We start from the raw sequence: 19645 nt of genomic DNA on the forward strand, positions 1-19645 counted from the left end.
GACTTCATACTGCCTGTATCATCTGATAAGCAGATTGAGAGTACATATAAAAATAGAAATACAAATGAACCTACTTTAAAATCTGTATGCGAATGCCAGAAGTCTGAAAAATAAGACTGAAGATCTAGAATGTATGGCTTTAAAGGAAGATGTAGACATACTAGGCACTCTGAGACCTGGTGGAAGGATAACCAGTGGGACGGGACACTGTGATACCAGAGTACAAATTAGATCAACATGACAGGGCGGTTAAAATGGGTGGAAGGGTGGCATTATATGTTAGGGTGGCATAGACTCAAGCAAGATAAATGTTTTGCAGGAAACAAACTGCACGCTGGAATCCTTATTAATAGAAAATCCAACCAGAGGGGGGAATCACATTAAATCTAGTTCTCAGTGGAATGCAGGATCTGGTACAAGAGAAAGGTGGTGGATCATCTTGACAAGTTATCATAATGCAATCCTAAACTTGTTGCATTATCTCCCCATTGAACAGAGAGTACAATTTAAGGTATTGAGCTTTCTCCTAGGACAAGCAGGATGGTAGTCCTCGCATGTGGGTGACGACATCCAATGGAGCCCGGCACGGAAAACTTTTGTCAAAGTATCTAGAAACTTTGACTGGCAGACTGAGCATGCCCAGCCTGCTGCTATCCGCGCGTACACGTGAGGTCCCCCTTCAGTCTCTTCTTTTCCGTGGTGCAGTAGCCTCGTGGTGGTGGAGCTCCAACTCCTCAAAATTGTTTTTTGACCTGTTTGGGGGTTTTTCTGTCTGGTCCCCCTTCGCGTTCAGTTCCTCCATTCGGTAGGTACCCTTGGTTTTGCCTTCATTCTTTGCGGTCAGTTCCCGACTTCTGCGCCGTGGTGCCTGTCATCAATTGCGTGCCAGCCTCTTTTTCGATGGTGGCGTCCGGTTTTCGGCAGTACCCCCAGTGCCTGCAGACCATGTCCATTACGGATCCGCATGAGGTGTGTATCCTCTGCCTGGGGGCCTCACACGACGTCCGGGGGTGTCGTTTGTGCAACCATATGACCCCCAGAGGGTGTTGGACATGCTTAGACAAAATGGAGAAGATCTTAAGATCTCCTAAACCCTCAACGTCTGCTTCAGTATCCTCGACACCCAAGGACCGCAGGGAACCGTCCCCTTCTCTTCCCCTGTCGGCCCCACTATCCAGTACCCCTAAGGATAGGGGAGAGGGAGATCGATCTCTGTGGTCTCTCCCCTCCCGCTAACCTCTGTGTCGTCTTCATCCTCTGCGCCAAGGGAATACTGGACTGAGTGCCAGAAATCCAGAAAGCATTAACACACCAGTCATCTTGCCACAGTGCCGGTTCTGGATCGGCATCGGCAGCTGCCAAGCCACCATCGAAGCGGCACCAGCCACCAGCAATGGTTCTGGGCACTGCCTTCTCATGATCCCTCCAAGAATGTGCCGGCGACACTTCATCCCCCTTCATCAGTGCTAACCACCCAGGGCTTTCAGGAGGAGCTTGACCAAAGGGTGCAATCGGCGGTGCTCAAAGCTCTACAGATCATTGAGATGCTGGTGCCACTGGCCCCCATACTGTTGCCTGAGCATCCGCCATCGATGCTTGCACCCCTGCTGGAGCGTCTGGACCTCATTCTTGGTGCCTTACAGACACCACCTGTGCCTGAGAGGCCTTCGATGCCTCCTCGGCCACAGATGCCCTCCATTGGAGTGATCCTGGGTCCTCCGAGGAGTATGTGGCCTCGGGGACCGGGCACCCTTGCCCGCAGTTCCCCAGGCCGCAGCCAATGCCCCCCTCAATGCCGGTGGTTTCATCGATGCTGCCGGTGCCCTTGGTGCCCGGGCCCCAGCGAGGAGGAGGGTTCTTACCACCCATGGGCAATGACTCCTCGGACTCGTCCTTCGCGTTCTCCAACACCCCGCTCTCGTAGCCTTCCCCTCCGGAGGAGCGGCGTCGATCTCCACCCAAAGACCTATCATTTGCCACTTTGTAAGGGCTATAGCAGAGGCCATCCCCTTCCAACTCCTGTTGGAGGAGGATACCTGTCACAAATGCTGGATGTCCTCCAGTTCATCGATGCTCCCAAGGAGATAGTGGCAGTGCTGATCCACGACATCTTTAAGGAGCTCCTCCTCCGTATGTGGGAACACCCGGTGTTTGTGACCCCGGTTAATAGGAAGGCCGATACACCTTATCTGGTGCAACAGGCTGTGGGCTATGCTGGTGGTGCGCATTGTGGCCTACCAGTCATACATAACCCAATACAACCGCAATTTGTGGAAACAGATCCAAGGTCCATCATCTTCTAGCGCCGGTGGACACAGTCTGTGCTGCCAGGCGACATCGATGCAGCTCAACAGCGCTGCAAAGCTTCTCAGTTGGGTCATTGACACATTCTGGCACCGTGGGCATCGACACCTTTGAGCACCGTAGGCGCTGTCAAGCACCATTCAATGTCATTGATGCCCTGGTTGCTACATCATTGGGTGCAATAGGTACAGTCGAGCATTAAGTGTGCTGTTGGATCGTGGGTGCCATATATGCTGTGGGCAATGTCTGCCACAGGGCACCACCATCATGGAGTGCCTTGGGCGCTGTTGGGCACCATGGGCTTCCCCAATACCATAGTGCGCATGGGGTGCCATTGACACCATTAGCACCACTGATGCCATAATTACCATGACTGCTAACAAACACTGAGGGCAATGCCATCAAGTGCCACCCAGCGACATAGATGCAGTTGGGACGCAATGGGCATTGTTGACATTGTTGTAGCGCTGTGCTTGCTGACTTTATAAGGTGTCATCGAAACAGTGTAGCGCAGCAAGTGCAGTTGACTCGCGCAGAAGTCGTCTTTGCCTCCAAGCACCATGGGTAGCACTAGACACTATCATCATTTTTGGCATCGTGGAGTGCCTGGGTGCCATGGACAGTTTGCCTCGATCATTGCCATGGATCCCATTGATGGCATTCCATGAGGTGCTATACAGCACCGATGAGAGAGGCGTCATCACAAATGTTTTGACAGTGTGCAGCCGCCGGTACTAGCAAGTTGTGGCTGGTCTAGGCTGTAACATGGGGCTATGCCCACGGGCACTGCAATAATGAGCTCATACATACCTCAGTCAGCATGAGTACCGCTCCACAAGTGCAAAGCACTGCAGTTGCAATACTATTCTAGTTAACCTTTAGTGTGTCTTTCCTCTTGACTGGCATAACAAGTTATGTACCGCAATCACCACTGTGCTGGAATTTCTTGGCTGAGAATGCACTCCTAGTCTCTTCACATTTGGGGTGGATACTGGAGCAGTGGAGTCTGGATTTTTCCTTCCCCCCCATAGGGGAGAGTTAGGGCTTTTAGGGCCCTCCCATATTGACTTGCACTCAAATTCCCTTCAAAGTGAAGCTTCCAGGGTGCAATCCCTTGTAGGTTCAATGCTTAGGCTGGAGCTTCAATTCTCATGAATCTTTACAACTCCTTACAAGTCTCCTTGGGGGACTTGAGGGGTTGGGGGTGGCAGTGGGGGTCAACTGGACCTTTTTCACCAGCATCCCTACACTTAGTTGCCATGGTGGCCTTTCCTATGTGTCTAGGTGGCCACCAGCTACTCGTTTTGTCGCCAGTTGAACCTCAATAGTCGGTGACTGTACCCCACTTATATGGAGATCGGGTTGACCCAGTTCATACTGCAGTTTCCTGCCCCTTCAGGGAAGTAAGATATGACTGTTGGATTTCCAGAGGCAGCCCTTATGGGTTCCCTCTTGGATGCTTTATTCTCACCCTGGAAAGAGATTGTTCTTGCTCCTCATTCTCCAGATGGGTTTTGTTTTTAACTAGTTTCTTTTCCCTGCTGAATTCAAGAGCCTGTTGGGCTGGAGCACTTGTTCCACCGTTGTACTAATGTGCAGCAGGGCTGCATCATGGGGGAGTTTTCTGGATTCAGACTCCCCATAGTGTGGGGGTTCCTTTACTTGGTAATCTTTCCTCAACAAATTCGGATTTCTCCTGCATGGGCGTATTACTTCTGATACCTGCTGGGAGCAATGTGCATATTTTTGCTTTGTGATCTCACTTGCCAGTCTGTTGCATATGGGCTATAGCTCTAGGAGGAGAGTTCTAGCCCATATGCATCCTGAATGGTAGGTGTGCCTTCAGACAACTAGTCATATCCATGGCTGCATGTATTAGGAGATGCAAAATCTCACAACAATGGTCCCGTACCCTTATTGCAGTCACTTGAGGGTTGTCATTTCCTCTTTCAGATATATCCTTGCCAGTAGGAGTGTTCAGAGGCAGAGAAGGTGGTCCTTGACACTGCAAATGATCCACTTTGTGTGCCATGAGGTTATTGGGTGGAAATATGAGTTATGGCAATAGGTTTTTGACACCTATGCCAGGTTGGTGGGTGGTCTGCTCTGCTGATCAGAATGAACCTGATCTAGTACCCTCAGGGTTTCCAGGATGGTGAAGTCCTGTTTGTACAGGGTCTGGCTCTTGCAGCATCTCTGGTTTTCTCTGAGAGATTCAGGACGTCCTCAGGAGGTTTGCTTTTAGTTTGTTGTTCCTGTCTACTGAGAGGTCAGCCTTAGTGGCAACTCCCTCCTGGGATCAGCAGTGGGTAGTATTGTTGGGATGTTGCCCAACATTGATTTCTACAGCCTAGCGGCTTTTTCCTGCAGCCCTGGGGTCTGCCGCCTTGTATTCTTCACTTCTGACTTCCAGTCAGAATGTCAAGAAAATAGTTATGTTGTGAATTGGAATATTGTATATTTTCCAGAAAAAGTATACCATTCTTTCCCTGGTTTTCGTCAAATTCTAGCTAGTACTGCCTTCGGCTTTTTGTGCTTCGCTTGGTTGGCCAAGGATATTCCTGTCGGTGGAAGTGCCGAGACTGGGTGACCTTCAGTCGCAGCTCACCAGCTATGCTTGGGGTCTTGGAGTGGAGATCCAATTGAAGGGTTAGCACTTCCATTCCTTGGCCCTCTTGGTTCCATGCCATCTGACCTGGGAGGGTCAGATCTTTTTTTTCGTAGTCATTGGGCTGTTGGGGGTTTGCCACAGATCCTGTTGTTTTTTGCCACTTCTTCCAAACATTTGCTTGGGTTCTATGCCCATTGGTCCTATTGGCTACTCATGGGCGCAATTATGCAAATGCATTCTCTTTTTCCTCTTAGGATACTAGTGAACTGCAGTTTTCTTTTTTCTTTTTTTTAATTTGTATTTATTGAATTTTCAAAAAAATTACAAGAATATTTGTGATTTGCAATAACAAAGAAACTGATACATTTATCCAAATTAGTATAACAAAGGTAAACTAATCAATGTCTATATATAAACATAAGAAAATTTAAGTGAAACCTCTTTATCATGAGCATTGAAATAAGCAGTAAAATAGGTTTAAATAAGAAATAATGCAACAAAATACCCCTTCTCTATTTCATAACAGGTGTTACATTTGCAAGAAGACTTTTAAGATGATCTGGGTCTGTAAACTGAAAATTTTTCCCTTCAAATTTTATGATACATCTACAAGGGTATTTAAGCAAGAAAAACACACCCCTATCTAATACTTCTTTCCTCATTTGCAGGAATTTCTTCCTACAAAGCTGGGTACTCCTTACCAAATCATGAAATATCTATAATCTCGGTCCATAGAACAATTTCGGTCTATTACGAAAAAAGAATTTCATTACATTGTCTTTGTCTGTAATAAAAGCAAATTGAATCAAAAGTATACCTCTATTTTTTACTTTATTCATAGTCCTCATGGGACTTTTGTAAAAGATATCTGGAATTATCATCAGAAATCTTTTGCTCCACATCTTCTCGTCCCTTAACTTCCTGAACTAGCTGAGTTTACTCCTGTTCCCCTTTCCGTGTTCCAGCGTAAAAGGCTCTTATAATTACAGGTAAACACTGTTCTGGGATATTAAGAACTTGTGTAATATAACTCTTAAATAATTCCATTGTACTCAATTGTTTTATAACAGGGAAATTAATAACTCTTAAATTCAAAGTTCTTATTGAGTTTTCTAAGTTTTCAAATTTTTTCTGAAACTCATCCTCTATTTTAACTTATTGATTCTGTATTTTTTCAATTTGTATAATATGTTTATCTATTCCTTCAATTTCTTTTTGTTGATTCTCAGTTTTTTCCATATTTTGCTTTAAAGTTATTAATTTCCTTTACAATGTCAGTTAAATTTGTAATCGAAACATCTAATTTAGCAATATAATTCTACAGCGTTTCTAATGTGATATTTACTGGTTTCGTCATTACTGTAGGTTTCAATACAACTGCGATTTCCTGCTCTTTTTCCTTAAGGAGATTCTCAAATTTAGGAGTGCTTTCTTGTTTGGGTTTTGGGAACAAACTTCCTAACTCTCCCAATTCAGAAGTCCCATTTAAATCCTGACCCTCTAAATCTGTCACTTTTGGTCTTTGATTTTCTCTATTATCTTCTCCTGTTATCTCCAGCATACTTAAAACTCCTTGCTCATTTTCTGGCAATTCTGAGGGGAGAACCCCTTCTTAGCTGCAGTTTTCTTTCTGCATGACTCTCTAGACCCAGGTTGATTTCAAAGGGAAACTGTGTGGTATTTTTCCAAGAGCTCTTTCTCTTGGTTGGTAATTGTGCCCTTTCCTGTATCCAGGAGGAACTGGGCCTTCTGGTGCTTATCAGGGTTAGCTATCTGAAACTCTTCAATGCACTACTTTTTTGTGAGGTGAAGTGCTCTTCTTGCCCCAAATTCACATCATATCCCTGCCTTGGCACCTCTGCTGCACATCATGGGTTTCTCTCTCTGTCCTTTGGGTCTTTTTGAAGAGTAGAACCCAAATCCTTTCCTTCCTATGGCCCATTAAGGGTCAGCAGCCTCACAAACAAAAGCGAAGAAAGGTGGTGCCTTCAGCATGGGGGGGGGTTCCCTGCTTTGTCCTGTTTCAGGCAACCTGTAGCTTGGTATTCACCCATGTGTGAGGACTGCCATCCTGCTTGTCCTCTGAGAAAGCATTGTTGCTTACCTGTAACAGGTGTTCTCAAAGTCAACAGGAATGTCAGTTCTCAGAATTCCCTCCCACCTCACAAGTTGGTTTCTCCATGTATTAGCTAATTATGGACTGAGGAGCTCTGCCTAGGAGATAGGGAAATGATTAAAGCTGCACATGCTCAGTAGAGAATACTGAAAGATCTAAAATCTTTGAGATCAAAGTTCCCTGGTGGGCTCAAATGGATGCTACTCATCCTGCTGTCCTCTGAGATTACCTATTACAAGAAAGCAACTCAGCTTTTTAGTCACAGTCGGTGAGCTTCAAGCATTGGTTCGTTACTCTGCATACCTGCAGTTTTTCCACGACAGATTGGTGCTCTGTACTCTACTCAAGTTTCTGCCAAATGTAGTTTAGGCCTTTTATCTGAATCAAGCCATCGTTTTGCTCACATTCTTTTCAAGTCCTTATGTACATAAAGAGGAGAAGGCCTTATATTCACTGGAATGTAAAATGACCTTGGGATATTATTTAAAAAGAACTCAACTGCATCATCAGGCTTCTCAGCTATTCATCTCTTAGGATCCTAATGGACTGGAAATAGCTGTTGCCAAGTGCATGTTGTCCAACTGGCTAGCAGACTGTATTACCCATTGCTATATTCTGGCTGGCCTCCAGATCCTAGAATCTGACATCTCAGCAAGTAAGAGACATGGCTATCTCAGGGCTCACCTAAGAGCCGTGTCCATTGAAGTCATTTGCAAAGCTGCAACTTGATTCAGTTCACACCTTCACATCCCATTACCATTTGTATGATCTCTTGAGAAATGATGGTAGCTTTGGCCAAGCAGTTTGCACAGTCTGTTCACCTAGTAGCCCACTCTCCACAGGGTTTGGGTTGCTTTTTCAGTAAGTGCTCTGCCACGCAAACTTTGGCATGGGACTCCCCACGTATGGCAGTTGGTTCAGCCCTGCTTGGTAACAGAGAAAGCAAGGTTCACTATAGACAGCAGAATGAATTAGCCATGCTTAATACCTGTCTGCCTCCCTGGAGAATAGACTACCTAGCTAAAGCTAAGATCTACAATTGACTGAGGGGCTTGTGAAGCAGAATTCCCATGCATGCTCAATAGTAAAACTTTACTGAGCTAAATTGGTCTTTTGTCACCTTCGGATGACGTTGCCTACATGCCATGGCTAATTCAGCCTGCTATCTATAGAGAACCCCATTTAAAGTAAGCAAACTTGCTTTGCTGCATTTGTATGGATATGTCACTTTAATCGGTCATTTCCTTTCATTGCTATTTTGACTTATTGTGTATGTGATAGCATGTAACTTTTTTGTGTTGAAATGTTGTTTTTTCAGCCCACAAGTAAGAATCGGGGATGGATCATAGATCCTCTTGGACCTAATCCTTGGTGGACACTACTTGCAGCTGCTGTTCCATCCTTGCTCTGTACTATTCTTATATTCATGGATCAACAAATCACTGCAGTAATCATAAACCGCAAAGAGCATAAATTGAAGGTAAGTTTGGTTTTTTGTTTGTTTTTGTTTTGTTTTTTTATGTGAGGGTTGTTTTCCCTATTTTAAGCTTCTTTTTCCAAACAAGTCCTGTTCACTTCTCTTAAATGATACAGAAAACTTCTTTAGAAATATTAAACAGAACTTGTAATATGGACTTTGTTAAAATTAGTGAATCAACTGAGCATTTAGGGATGCATCGTTCTATTTTCCTCCGAGTTGGACTCTTTTTTCCATTCCGATTTCGATACCCTGTCTTTAGATTGTCAAGAGATTAGTAATACCAGTCTTAACTCATTAATAAAAGTGGCTCCCTTAACACTTCATTCTTTTCTCAATGTTCTGCTCATTCATAGTATCACCCAGGTAGAAGAACTCTGAAAAGACAAGTTCGTCCTTTAGAAGCACCTCTGGCATAACCATAAATCAATTGAAATTAAAACAAAAAAAAATAGATTGGTTATAGCCATTAGACATTACCAGGATGCAATATCTGCGAAGAAATATATTTTCATTAAAATTAAATTGGCAGATAACTGTCCATACCAGTTTTTCAAGACTATTGCAAATCTCTCTAACCAGCTGCATCCTCTACTACCAGCTGATCTGTCATGTTCTGCAAATAATTTTGCATGTTTTTTCTTAAACAATAAATACCATTTGCAAAGACTTCAAATCTAATGATTCTGACAATCGCCGATCAACCACCACTATCAGTTTTGCCCTCTTTCTTATCTAGTAATCTCTCCTCCTTTAATCTCAGCGACTGGTATTGATTTGTTACTCCAATTGCTTCATTTTATTACCTCGCAAGTGGACCCTATGCTATCTCAGTTTTTGAAAACCCATTACTTTAGCTAAACCCATTTCTTCTGTTAAAATAACTCCTTAGCATTTGGCTTCCTTTCTAATCAACTTAAACTTGCAGAGGTCCATCCTCTACTCGAGAAGCAATCTTTAGACCCTGCCATTCTCGCTAATTGCAGAGCAATCTCTAATCTCCCAGTGTTTTCAAAGATAATAGCAAAAGAGTGAATTTTAAAAGATGCGCGTGCATCTATCACATGCGTGTTCGACCTATTTTATAAACCTCGCATTCATCCGCGCAAATACTGGTGTATGAAAAAATTGGCACACTAAAAAAAAAAAAAAAGTGGGGGGGTGGGGCCAGCATTTACGCACATAACTCCTGATTTTATAATTAGCGCAAGCAGCGCATGTACGGCTGTTACCTGCACCCATTCACTTCTGCTATTTATCAGATATAAGTCAGTATAACACTCTTTATAGGCATTACTCACCTGGTGAAGGGTTTAGGTAAACTGGGGGGCGTGCAAGCTGAATAACCAGGGGTTTTGATGACCTAGAGATTTACTGGGCAAACTGGTTATTTTCTATGCGCATGTATGTTATAAAATTACCTCACTTGCATGTGTAAAAGCTGACATTTCCTAAGCAAAATGTATGATTTGCAGATGCTTGTAAAAGTGTTTAAACTTAGGAACAGACGAGTGCACTTGGGTGTATTTTATAAAATGTGCACACACTTGTATGCATGATACAAAATGCCAGCCCATGTGAGCTTGTGCCCACATACGCGTGCTTGTTTTAAAATTATCGTCCCTGGTTGTTTTTATCAACCAAATGACTTTAATTCAAAGTCCAAAGTTCTTCATCCATCTCAGTCAGGATTTACGAAAGCGCATAGTATTGAATCTGCTTTAATTTCACTAATTTAATTTTCCCTGTTTTATTGTTTTATTGTAACTTTCTCACCCTTCAATTGATTCTCTGTATTTAAAGTTCACAGTTCTATTGGGAATATTGTTATCACATTACCTTATGCTTTTCACACATTGTTAATTGTAAACTGGGTTGATGTGATGCCAGTCATGAAACTCGGTATAACAAAAACAATAAATAAATAAAAAAATAAATAAATAATTAATGAGTCCAGGCTGATGGTGACAAATATGCCCTCATTGTCCTCTTTAGACCTGAGTGCCTCCTTTGGCACAATCAGCCATGCCTAACTCCTTACCCATCTTAACGAAATTGACCATACTGATTCATCTGACTTGATTTCACTTTTTTTTTATATGAGCGAACCTTTCAAGTTGAGTAAAACCAACAAGTTTCTTTTTTAGGGGGGTAATTTGTTTATTAATCATCATATAATAAACAGATCCAACATATGCCTTGGCATAGAGAACATAACATAACAAAATAATTATTATTCTGTACAGTCACATAGACAACTTAAACATGTCGTGTCAAAAAAAACTACAAACTCTAATAAATCATCCATCTGTGTCTACTTCTTTATTATCTTTCCCCTGTTCTTGTAAATGATCACACCTCCCTGCTGCTTATCTCCCATATCTTTTCCCTTAAACCTTCTATTCCCCAATCCCTCTCCTCCCTCCATCCACCCCCTCCTTCCAATGCACTCACTCTCTGATCCCCAAAAGGCCTATGAGAGAGATATATGCACCCCAATCACAAGAATGCTTTCATAGAAACGACGGCAGAAGAAGACCAAACGGCCCATCCAGTCTGCCCAGCAAGCTATGCACTTTATCCATTTTTTTTCCCTTTTTCTCTCTCCCACCTGTTACTATTGGCTTCCAGTACCCTCCAGCCCTAATTCCCCTCCACCCCACCACCAATTTAGAGATCAGCTTCGTATCTGCATCAAGTGACATCCAGCTCAATTAGGGGAAGCTCAATTAGGGGAAGCACCCAAGTGACATCCAGCTCAATTAGGGGAAGCAACCGCTGTAACAAGCAGGCCACACCCTTGCCCCATACTCTTACCCACCCCTGTTTTTATTTTTTTGTTTGTTTTTTTATTTTGGAGATAGCAGCCCTCCATCCTTCCGCTCCGTGAAGGTGGAACACTAACTACTGGCCACTGGCATCCCGCTCCGTGAATGCCTCTGTGGCTACTGCCACTCCGTGCAGTGTTTTGCTGCCTCCACTTTATTCATGCCCTCTAGACTTTCAGTTCCCTAACTCAAATTACTCCCCCTTTTTCTTTCCAAGCCAAATACGGTGCCCAGGATTTTTCAAATTTTGAGTGTTTTGCAATATAACAGTAAGTGTCCCAATTGTAAACACTCTAGCCAGCTGACTCAGCATTTCCCCCTTATGCCACCAGGCCGCCAGTTCGCATCTAGCAACCACAATTATGTATCGAGTTAAACGCCTCACCCACTCATCCAAATCCCTCCTCTTCTGTAGATGATAATTTATGATTTTTCTTCATTTGACATCCTGTGATCTCACCTAGTAATTCTATAATCATGTTCCAGTATCTCCACACTTTAGGATACAACCATCAGATATGAAAGAAATTATCCTTCTCTCCACATCCTCACCAACAAAGATCTGAGACTGAAAGAAATATTTTAGGTAATTTAGCTGGAGTCAGATACATCTATAAAGAATCTTGTAGCCATTCTCTACTATATTCGAGGAAACCAAACTTCTTCCCGTGCTCTGGAAACATAAGACCCAAGCATCCTCTTCCAATTCTATCCCCCAAATCCTTTTCCCAAGCTACTGTATGTCTAGGATTAGATCCCAGTACTCCCAACAGCAAGGCATACAATTTTGAGATTGCTTTAAGGATCCCACCTGCTCTTTTGCAATAAACCTAAAATAGTGATTTATTCTGCTGTAAGGATCTTGTCAGTTCCCTCATGCGAATAAATGATTTCACTTGCAAGTAGCTACCCTCTTAGAATTACCTGGTGGAAAATCTTTATTATACAGAAAAGAGGCTCTGAGCCAGTATTAACCCCCCACCATTAACTTCCTATATTTAACCCATATTGCTAATGTCAATTCAGTACATGGAAAGAAACTCTCATGAACGTCCATCAAGTTCCCTGACATCCACATAAGTCTATCCAGAAAGGGAACCCCCACTATATCATGTTCCAGAACTATCCATTTTTTCTGCTTAATCAAACAATGCCAGTCCAGCACTGCTCTTAGTTGTGTTGCTGCACAATAATAACCCAACCTAAACTCCAAAAGCCCCCTGTCATTTAATTTGAAAAAGAACTTGTCTCTTCACCCTCTGTGGCCGTTTCCTCCAGATTAAACAAAAAATTTTCTTCTCCCACCCTCTTAACACCTCATCTAGGACTTGTACCAGGAGTGTCTGAAATACAAAACAAAATCTAGGCAATCTTCCCAACCAGGAGATTGATGTCCGAGGTGCTTAGAGATTACCAAAGGTTTGTAATTTATATCAAATAGCCCACCTTAAAAGGAAGCTAGTTCTGCAATCTGCTTGCCTCCACCTTAGGCATGTTGATGTTCAGGTCCTCTGATTTGTCTTCATTGACCTTAAATCCTGATTCAGCAGCGAAAGCTCTCAACTCCTCTAGTAATGTTTTCAGAGACACCTTGGCATCAGTCAATTTAAATAACACATCGTCAGCAAGCAGTGTCATTTTATAGTTATTCCCCCTCCCCTCCGCCCACACACTGAAACCCATTTTATAAGTGGATGAGACCAAATTCTTGCTGTCAGAAGTTCCAATGAGAGTGCGAATAGAGAAGATAGCGGGCACCCTCTTTAGTTTTAGTCTTCAAAATTTGATTTTGCATAATCTTCCCCATCAAACTTCTAGCCAATCGTCACCCTGCTTTATTGCCAAATTCAAAATGCTTATGTTTGACCCCTTCCATTTGCAAAACTTTCTCAGCCACAACCAGAGCTTTAATTCCTGTTTTGTTGACTCCAACAATGGATCACTCTATTCCTTTTATGCCTTAATTCTAATTTGCAATCTTTTGCATTAGCTCTCCTCATTTCCTCACATTCTTTCTTCACATAAGATCTGGAAATAAATTTACTCCTTATTACTGCCTTTAGACACTCCCATACATACATTAATGTCCAAGTACTCTCATATCCCCTGTATCAGTTCTTCATTAAAGCTCTTATCAGGTAATAATTACTCATTCAATCTCCAATACTTGCATCCCTCCTGATCACACCCAATTTTTAACTCCACCCATACTGGAGCATGGTCAGACCAAGTTATGTTTCCTATCCCTGCCCCGACAGTGTATCCCACCCGAATCTTGTCAAACAGAAAAAAATCTATCCTAGAATAGGATGTACGAGGTTTAGAGTAGAAAGAATAGTCTTTCACCGTCTGATTCCTTAGTCTTCAATACATCTATCAGACTCCAGCTATTAATTAGTTCCTTCCGTTTATCTCTTTGTACCTTGGAAACCCAGCCTCCTCCACCCAAACTATCTAAAAAGGAATACAGTGTAATGTTGAAATCCCCCTCCCCCTATTAATAAATATCTTTCCACCCAATCTAAGAGTGTCAGAGAAAGAAAGAGAGAAAACACCCCTAAGAAACATTGGGAGCATAAAAATTTACCAATGTAAATAATTCCCCTTGAATGACTACCTTTAATATCAAAAACCTCCCATTTGTGTCTCTAATTATTACCTTTGCATCCACTACAAGTTGCTTTGCGAACATAATCCCCACCCCTCCATATTTATTTTTTGAAGCTGGAGCAAAATATTGAGTAGGGAAAGTTCCTGACACCAGTAATCTCTCATGTCTGGCTCATAAATGAGTCTCTTGACATAAGATTATGTTGGCCCTCAAACTCTCTACCTCTCTCATCAGTAACGTTCTCTTTAGAGGTGAATTCAGTCCTTTAACATTCAAGAACATGATCTTTAATTGCACCATCATCCCATCCACCTCCTGCCTCACCCCCTCTTTTGACCCAGCATTATCCACATTCCACTTGCTCCGGTACATGCACAGTCCTTCGACTGATATCCAGCATCCTCCCAAAACTTTACAACTACTTTCCACTTCCCCCTCCCTTACACCATCCCCTCACCTGGTGTACCTCCCCCTCTTGAGGAATGACTCCCAGCAATCCAGCAGCCTAGATCCAGACCCCACTCACCCCTAGTTATATCAGTCTGCAAATTCTGCTGATTCCTGTACTCCCCAAAAACGAAGGTTAACTCTTCTAGACCTATTCTCTAGGTCTTCTAGTTTGTCCTCCAGTTCCTATCTCACTTTCGATAGTCCTGCAGTCTCCTCGCAGTACAACATCAGGTCCGTGGCCTGCACCTCCAGTCGGTCTTCCGTCTCTTCCACTCTCCTGCCCAGTTCTGTGACATTGCCTCTCAATTCCACCACCATTGCACCAAATTCTGCTTTGATTTTGGCCATATTCTGTTTAATCTCCGCAAACCATTGTTTCATCTCGGGTTGGCACGCTGCTTGCCTCCCCCACACCAGCGGCTGCATCGGGAGCACGGCCTGACTCAGCCCCCTCGCTGCCTTCCATTTCCTCCTCAATGCCCGCAGCTCTCATTACCTCTGTATTTGTAAAGGAGAACTGCTTCAAATCAGGTTGTTTTTTCTTTGACATCACAAAAGTTTCCACCAAGCTCCTCCATTTTCCTGCACACAGCAAGATCAAGACACTCAGTTGGCTAAAGATTGCTAAATCGGGGGTTAGAGCTCTAGGCTTAAGCTGCCATTTCCCCAAGTGATGTCATTTCCACTGGAACCAACAAGTTTCTGAACTTACGATATTGCCTTTTAATGTTCCTCGGGGTTCCCTTCTTTTCAATATATTTTTTTCGCCACTTGCAACTTCAATCCAAAACTGTGGATTTAGACCTTCTCTTTACGCGGATGACATCCAAATTACTGCCTTAGAAAAAGAGGTCCTTGAATTTACATTTACAGCTTTCAATAATTATTTAGATCATGTGGTTAGCTGACTTTTAGATCACAAATTGAAAGTCAGTCCTGCAAAATTTGAAGCTATTTAGATTTACCACCAGGACGCCAGTCAAGCTGGCCTTCAGTCATGCTTGGTACCATTATTCCAATCAAGAATGTTGTTACTACCCTTAGTATTCAAATTGATTTGAAGCTTACTATAACTTCATATATTTCATCTACCATTCAGAAATCTTTTTTTCCTTCATTACTCCATCGCCTAAGCCCTCTGCTTGAAACACGATTTAAAATTGATTTAAGCATTTATAATTTCACGGATTGACTATTACAATTCTCTTTTTCTGGCATTTCTTCCTAATTTTCAACTTCAGTCTATAGCTTCCGCAAAATACAATCTGCTAGTCATTTATGAGTTAAATATGATCATGTGTCCATCAATTTTACAAGTTTTACACTGGTAGCATATCTTTTGCCAGACTAAGTTTAAAATTCTTTGCCTTTTCATGTCCTTCATTCTGGTTTTCCTTTTATATCTAATCAATCAAAAAGAGCAGCACACTCCAATTACTAATGTAACAAGAATGAATAAAAAAAGGTGACCATATGATTACTGACAAAAATCTGAATCATTTAATATTGCAATCTCAGCATTCAAGGAAAATGTAATATGCTTAATTTTGTAATCCACACTCTCTTGCCTGCAATGGGCTACAAACTATCCATGATATTACATACCAATGTCCCTTTCAAAATTCATATCTTTACAAAAAAGTTGAAAATCACACAAACATATTTAGAAAATCTACATCAACTCACCTGCAATTGTAATCCATTCATTGGAATGCACTCTATTTTATGTGACCCAGCATGACCCATGTATCTGCAGTATCTTTCCTTCATCAGAGTTACTCCAGTACCTCTCCCAATACTATACATATCCCTTCTCCCATACAGTACATATCAAGCCCTAAAGCTTCAGAAAAAATGGCAACGTGATTTTCTAAAGTTGTCTGTGTAATATTCAGTTTTTGGAAAGATCTGAATTTTGAAAGGAATATTGGTGCATAAGATCTGTTGTGCTTTATGCTAATACTGTTTGTAGCCTATTGCAGGTAAGAGACAGATTATAACATTTAGCACATTGCTATTTTGATGCCATTTTCCTTGATTGCTGTGATTGTAGTATTAAACGATTCAGGTTTCATATTTTTGTGGGGGTTTTTTTGTTACTGACTTATTTTTATGTTTCATCTGTAAATTCACGCTTGCAAAGAAATTCATAGAACAGAACTCAGCATATGATACATAATAGACTTGTTACACTTCACATGCATCAGAAACAAGATCATGCTTGAGATAATCTGAACCCCAACATCCCTTCCCCTCCCACCCACTGCTGAAAAGGCTTAGTAAAAGAAAATAGTCATTCAATATTCCAAATGGTGGTCATCTCTTTTTATTCATTTTTGATTCCTTTATATCTTGCAAAAATATTCCCTATATTCCTTCCCGTACTCTTCATTTTTCACAAAAATCCATTTTGCATCTTCCTCCCCCTCAGCGATCAGACTGGAAGTTATCTGGGAGTCATCTTTTGCTTATTAAGCTCCAGCCTTCTGGAATACCCTTCTGTTCCCTGTATGTACCCAGATCAGTCCAGACTCCTAGGGTTTGCCTCCCTTCCAGCAGATGGTGACAGAGAAAGTTTCACTAACACTACCATATAATCTAGTGTGCACCTGCAGTCCCTCAGTATTGACCTGTACCCAAGCCAAGATAGCAACAATGCCAACAATAATATTCCCTGGAACGAGCAGTGGGAAGTGGAAACAGAGCATATAAACTTGTCCACATCAAAAACAAAGTGCAGGACTAACAAAACCTATGTTGTTCTTCAGAATAATTACAATAATAGATTGAGCGGACTCTCCAAACTCTTTCACCCCAACTGGGTGGGACTCTGGACTGATCTGTGGTACTACAGGAATGAAAACTAGCAGGTAAGAACCAATTTTCCTTTCCTTGTATGCACCCAGATCAGTCCAGACTCCTGGGATGTACCAAAGCTTCCCTAAACTTTTTTGTTACATTACTCTCCAATTGTACTCATTTGAACTTCTTCTCTTCTAACGCCCATGTTTATGCTCCCTGTTTTTTGTAACTTTGCCTTCTATACCGATGTTAATTGGTTTTCCCCCTAGTTCTATTGTAAACCGGTACGATAAGACTTGGTTTTGAGCATCGGTATATTAAAAGAATTTAAATAAATAAACTGGGTGAGACCACACGAGTCCTGCTCTAAGTACTCTCATCAAAACCCATGGCCCCTGGGGCCTGGATAGCCAAACAATAATGCCTGGAGAAAGTGTGCAAAGACTTCCAAGTAGCCGCCCAAGTTAGCAGCAATGGCAGATAAGAACCAATTTTCCTTTAGACATCCAGATAGAAACAAATTTTATGAAGTTCAGAAAGGTAGTTCTGTCAGGTCTTTGATTGTTAACCTTATTGCAGCTTTGGTTCTGGTAGGGCCTTTTGGGTTACACTTTCAATGTTTTATTTGCTGTTTTATGTATTTTACTAAGATTTTTCTGTGTTTTGATTGTAAACATCTTAGACATAATATACCACCTGTAAAATAACTTTAACTATTAAATAATTCTGTGCCCATTAAGATACAGAAAAGCATGAAGCTGTATTGAAGATTCATGCATGGTGTTATGATAAATAACACTGGCATGTCAGTTTTTGGTGTCACCTATAACACTGCGACATTATTCTTTGTAAAATCCTATTTCCTGTCCTTCGCTTTTAATGTTTGCCACTGCTCTTGCCCTCCAAAATCTGTTTGTCTATAGTTCATGAGAATATCATATCTATAGAGGACTTATTCCCATAAGCTGACCCTTATTTTTCTTCTTACTGAGTTGCGGACAGTTAAAAATGGCTAGCGTATAACTATATAATTAGGCCGGCATGTGTTCTGCAAAATCTTTTATACAAATAAAAATCAAACTTCTGTTTGCTTCACTTTCTAGAAAGGCTGTGGTTACCATCTTGATCTACTCATGGTTGGCGTGATGCTGGGTATCTGTTCCATCATGGGGTTGCCCTGGTTTGTCGCAGCCACTGTTCTCTCCATAAGTCATGTGAACAGTTTAAAACTAGAATCAGAATGTTCTGCCCCAGGAGAGCAACCCAAATTTTTAGGAATCCGGGAACAGCGAGTAACGGGGTTAATGATATTTATCCTGATGGGACTATCCGTATTTATGACTTCGGTTTTAAAGGTAATGTTTTTAACTAATGCATATGATAAGCAACTAGATATGTTTATGGTATGTTCATGAATGCCAGTGGTAGAGACATCCATGAATGCAATAATCCCATGGGTATAAGCAGTTCTATTAATCCTTCTCACTAGAAGTGTAATTAAAGTAGGTATTTTCAAGAGGAGTGGGGAGGGAGGAAGAGAAGTTATAAAACTATTTAACCATGTTATGACCCTCATAGATTAGATTCCTTTTCTAATACAGAATTTAATAAAAGGTCTTTGCTGTTAACTTAAACCCAAAGATTTAAACAACGCTTTATTTCAGTGGTAGTCCCTACCATTGAACTACCAAAAATATTCACATTATAAAACACAAAATCTATCAGCAGTCAAATCAGAGATCAGTATTCAAAAGGATTTATTTGGATTATTTTTTAATTATCCAGATTAATACCAGGTTTTGAATATCTTCACCACTTATCTGGCCAATTTTTTAAAGTGTTTGAGGAGTTCTGGGGCAGAATTGACTTAGCCAAATAACTTATCAGCCTAGCGTCAATATTTAGAGTTGGCCAAATAAGTTATTTGGCTTAGTCTAGGCATGGCCAAGAATGGATAATGTAAATCTTTAACTATATTCAGAAAATATATCCAGTTAAATAGTGATCCCAAATTTAAAAAAAAACATACCAGAGATTCCTCGCCCCAGTTAAATGTTGCCCATTGCAGGCAGATCTCTCTTCCCTCCAAGCCCTCAAAATATACCAAAAATGTAACTGGTCTGTAAGCCTGAAAAGCCCCCCTCCACCCCCAAATTCACAAAATATAATTTTAAGGTAGGCCACCTCCAAAAAACGCCCCCCATAAACCTTACTCAGACCCTTCCTCAGACCCTTCCAAATCCTCTTATTGCTGTTGGAAGCTGGTACATTTGTTCAGCTCCCTGCACATCCAGTATCATTGTCAGAATTTTGCTTTGATAGCAACACTGAATGCCCTGAGTACTGGACAGTTGTACTGAGTTCCCAACAGCTCTAGGAGGTCCTTCTCCACCTCATTCATTTGCAACAGAATATCGCTGTTCAGAGGAATGTACACCAGGATTAT

General features: G+C 41.8%; 1 protein-coding gene across 4 annotated transcripts in view; it reads left to right on the forward strand.

Annotated features, from left to right (window-relative positions):
• Positions 1 to 19645, forward strand: part of SLC4A7 (solute carrier family 4 member 7) — a 385387-nt gene that overhangs the window by 305780 nt on the left and 59962 nt on the right. For 3 of the 4 annotated variants that reach the window (XM_029589434.1, XM_029589432.1, XM_029589436.1), the window contains 2 exons: positions 8350 to 8511; positions 18303 to 18554. In XM_029589434.1, the coding sequence (XP_029445294.1) occupies positions 8350 to 8511; positions 18303 to 18554 (414 nt within the window). The remainder of the gene's footprint in view (positions 1 to 8349; positions 8512 to 18302; positions 18555 to 19645) is intronic. The other variant, XM_029589435.1, reaches the window with a different exon arrangement.

This window comes from Rhinatrema bivittatum, chromosome 2 (genome assembly GCF_901001135.1).
Source record: "Rhinatrema bivittatum chromosome 2, aRhiBiv1.1, whole genome shotgun sequence".
In the NCBI taxonomy this organism is placed as follows: Eukaryota; Metazoa; Chordata; class Amphibia; order Gymnophiona; family Rhinatrematidae; genus Rhinatrema; species Rhinatrema bivittatum.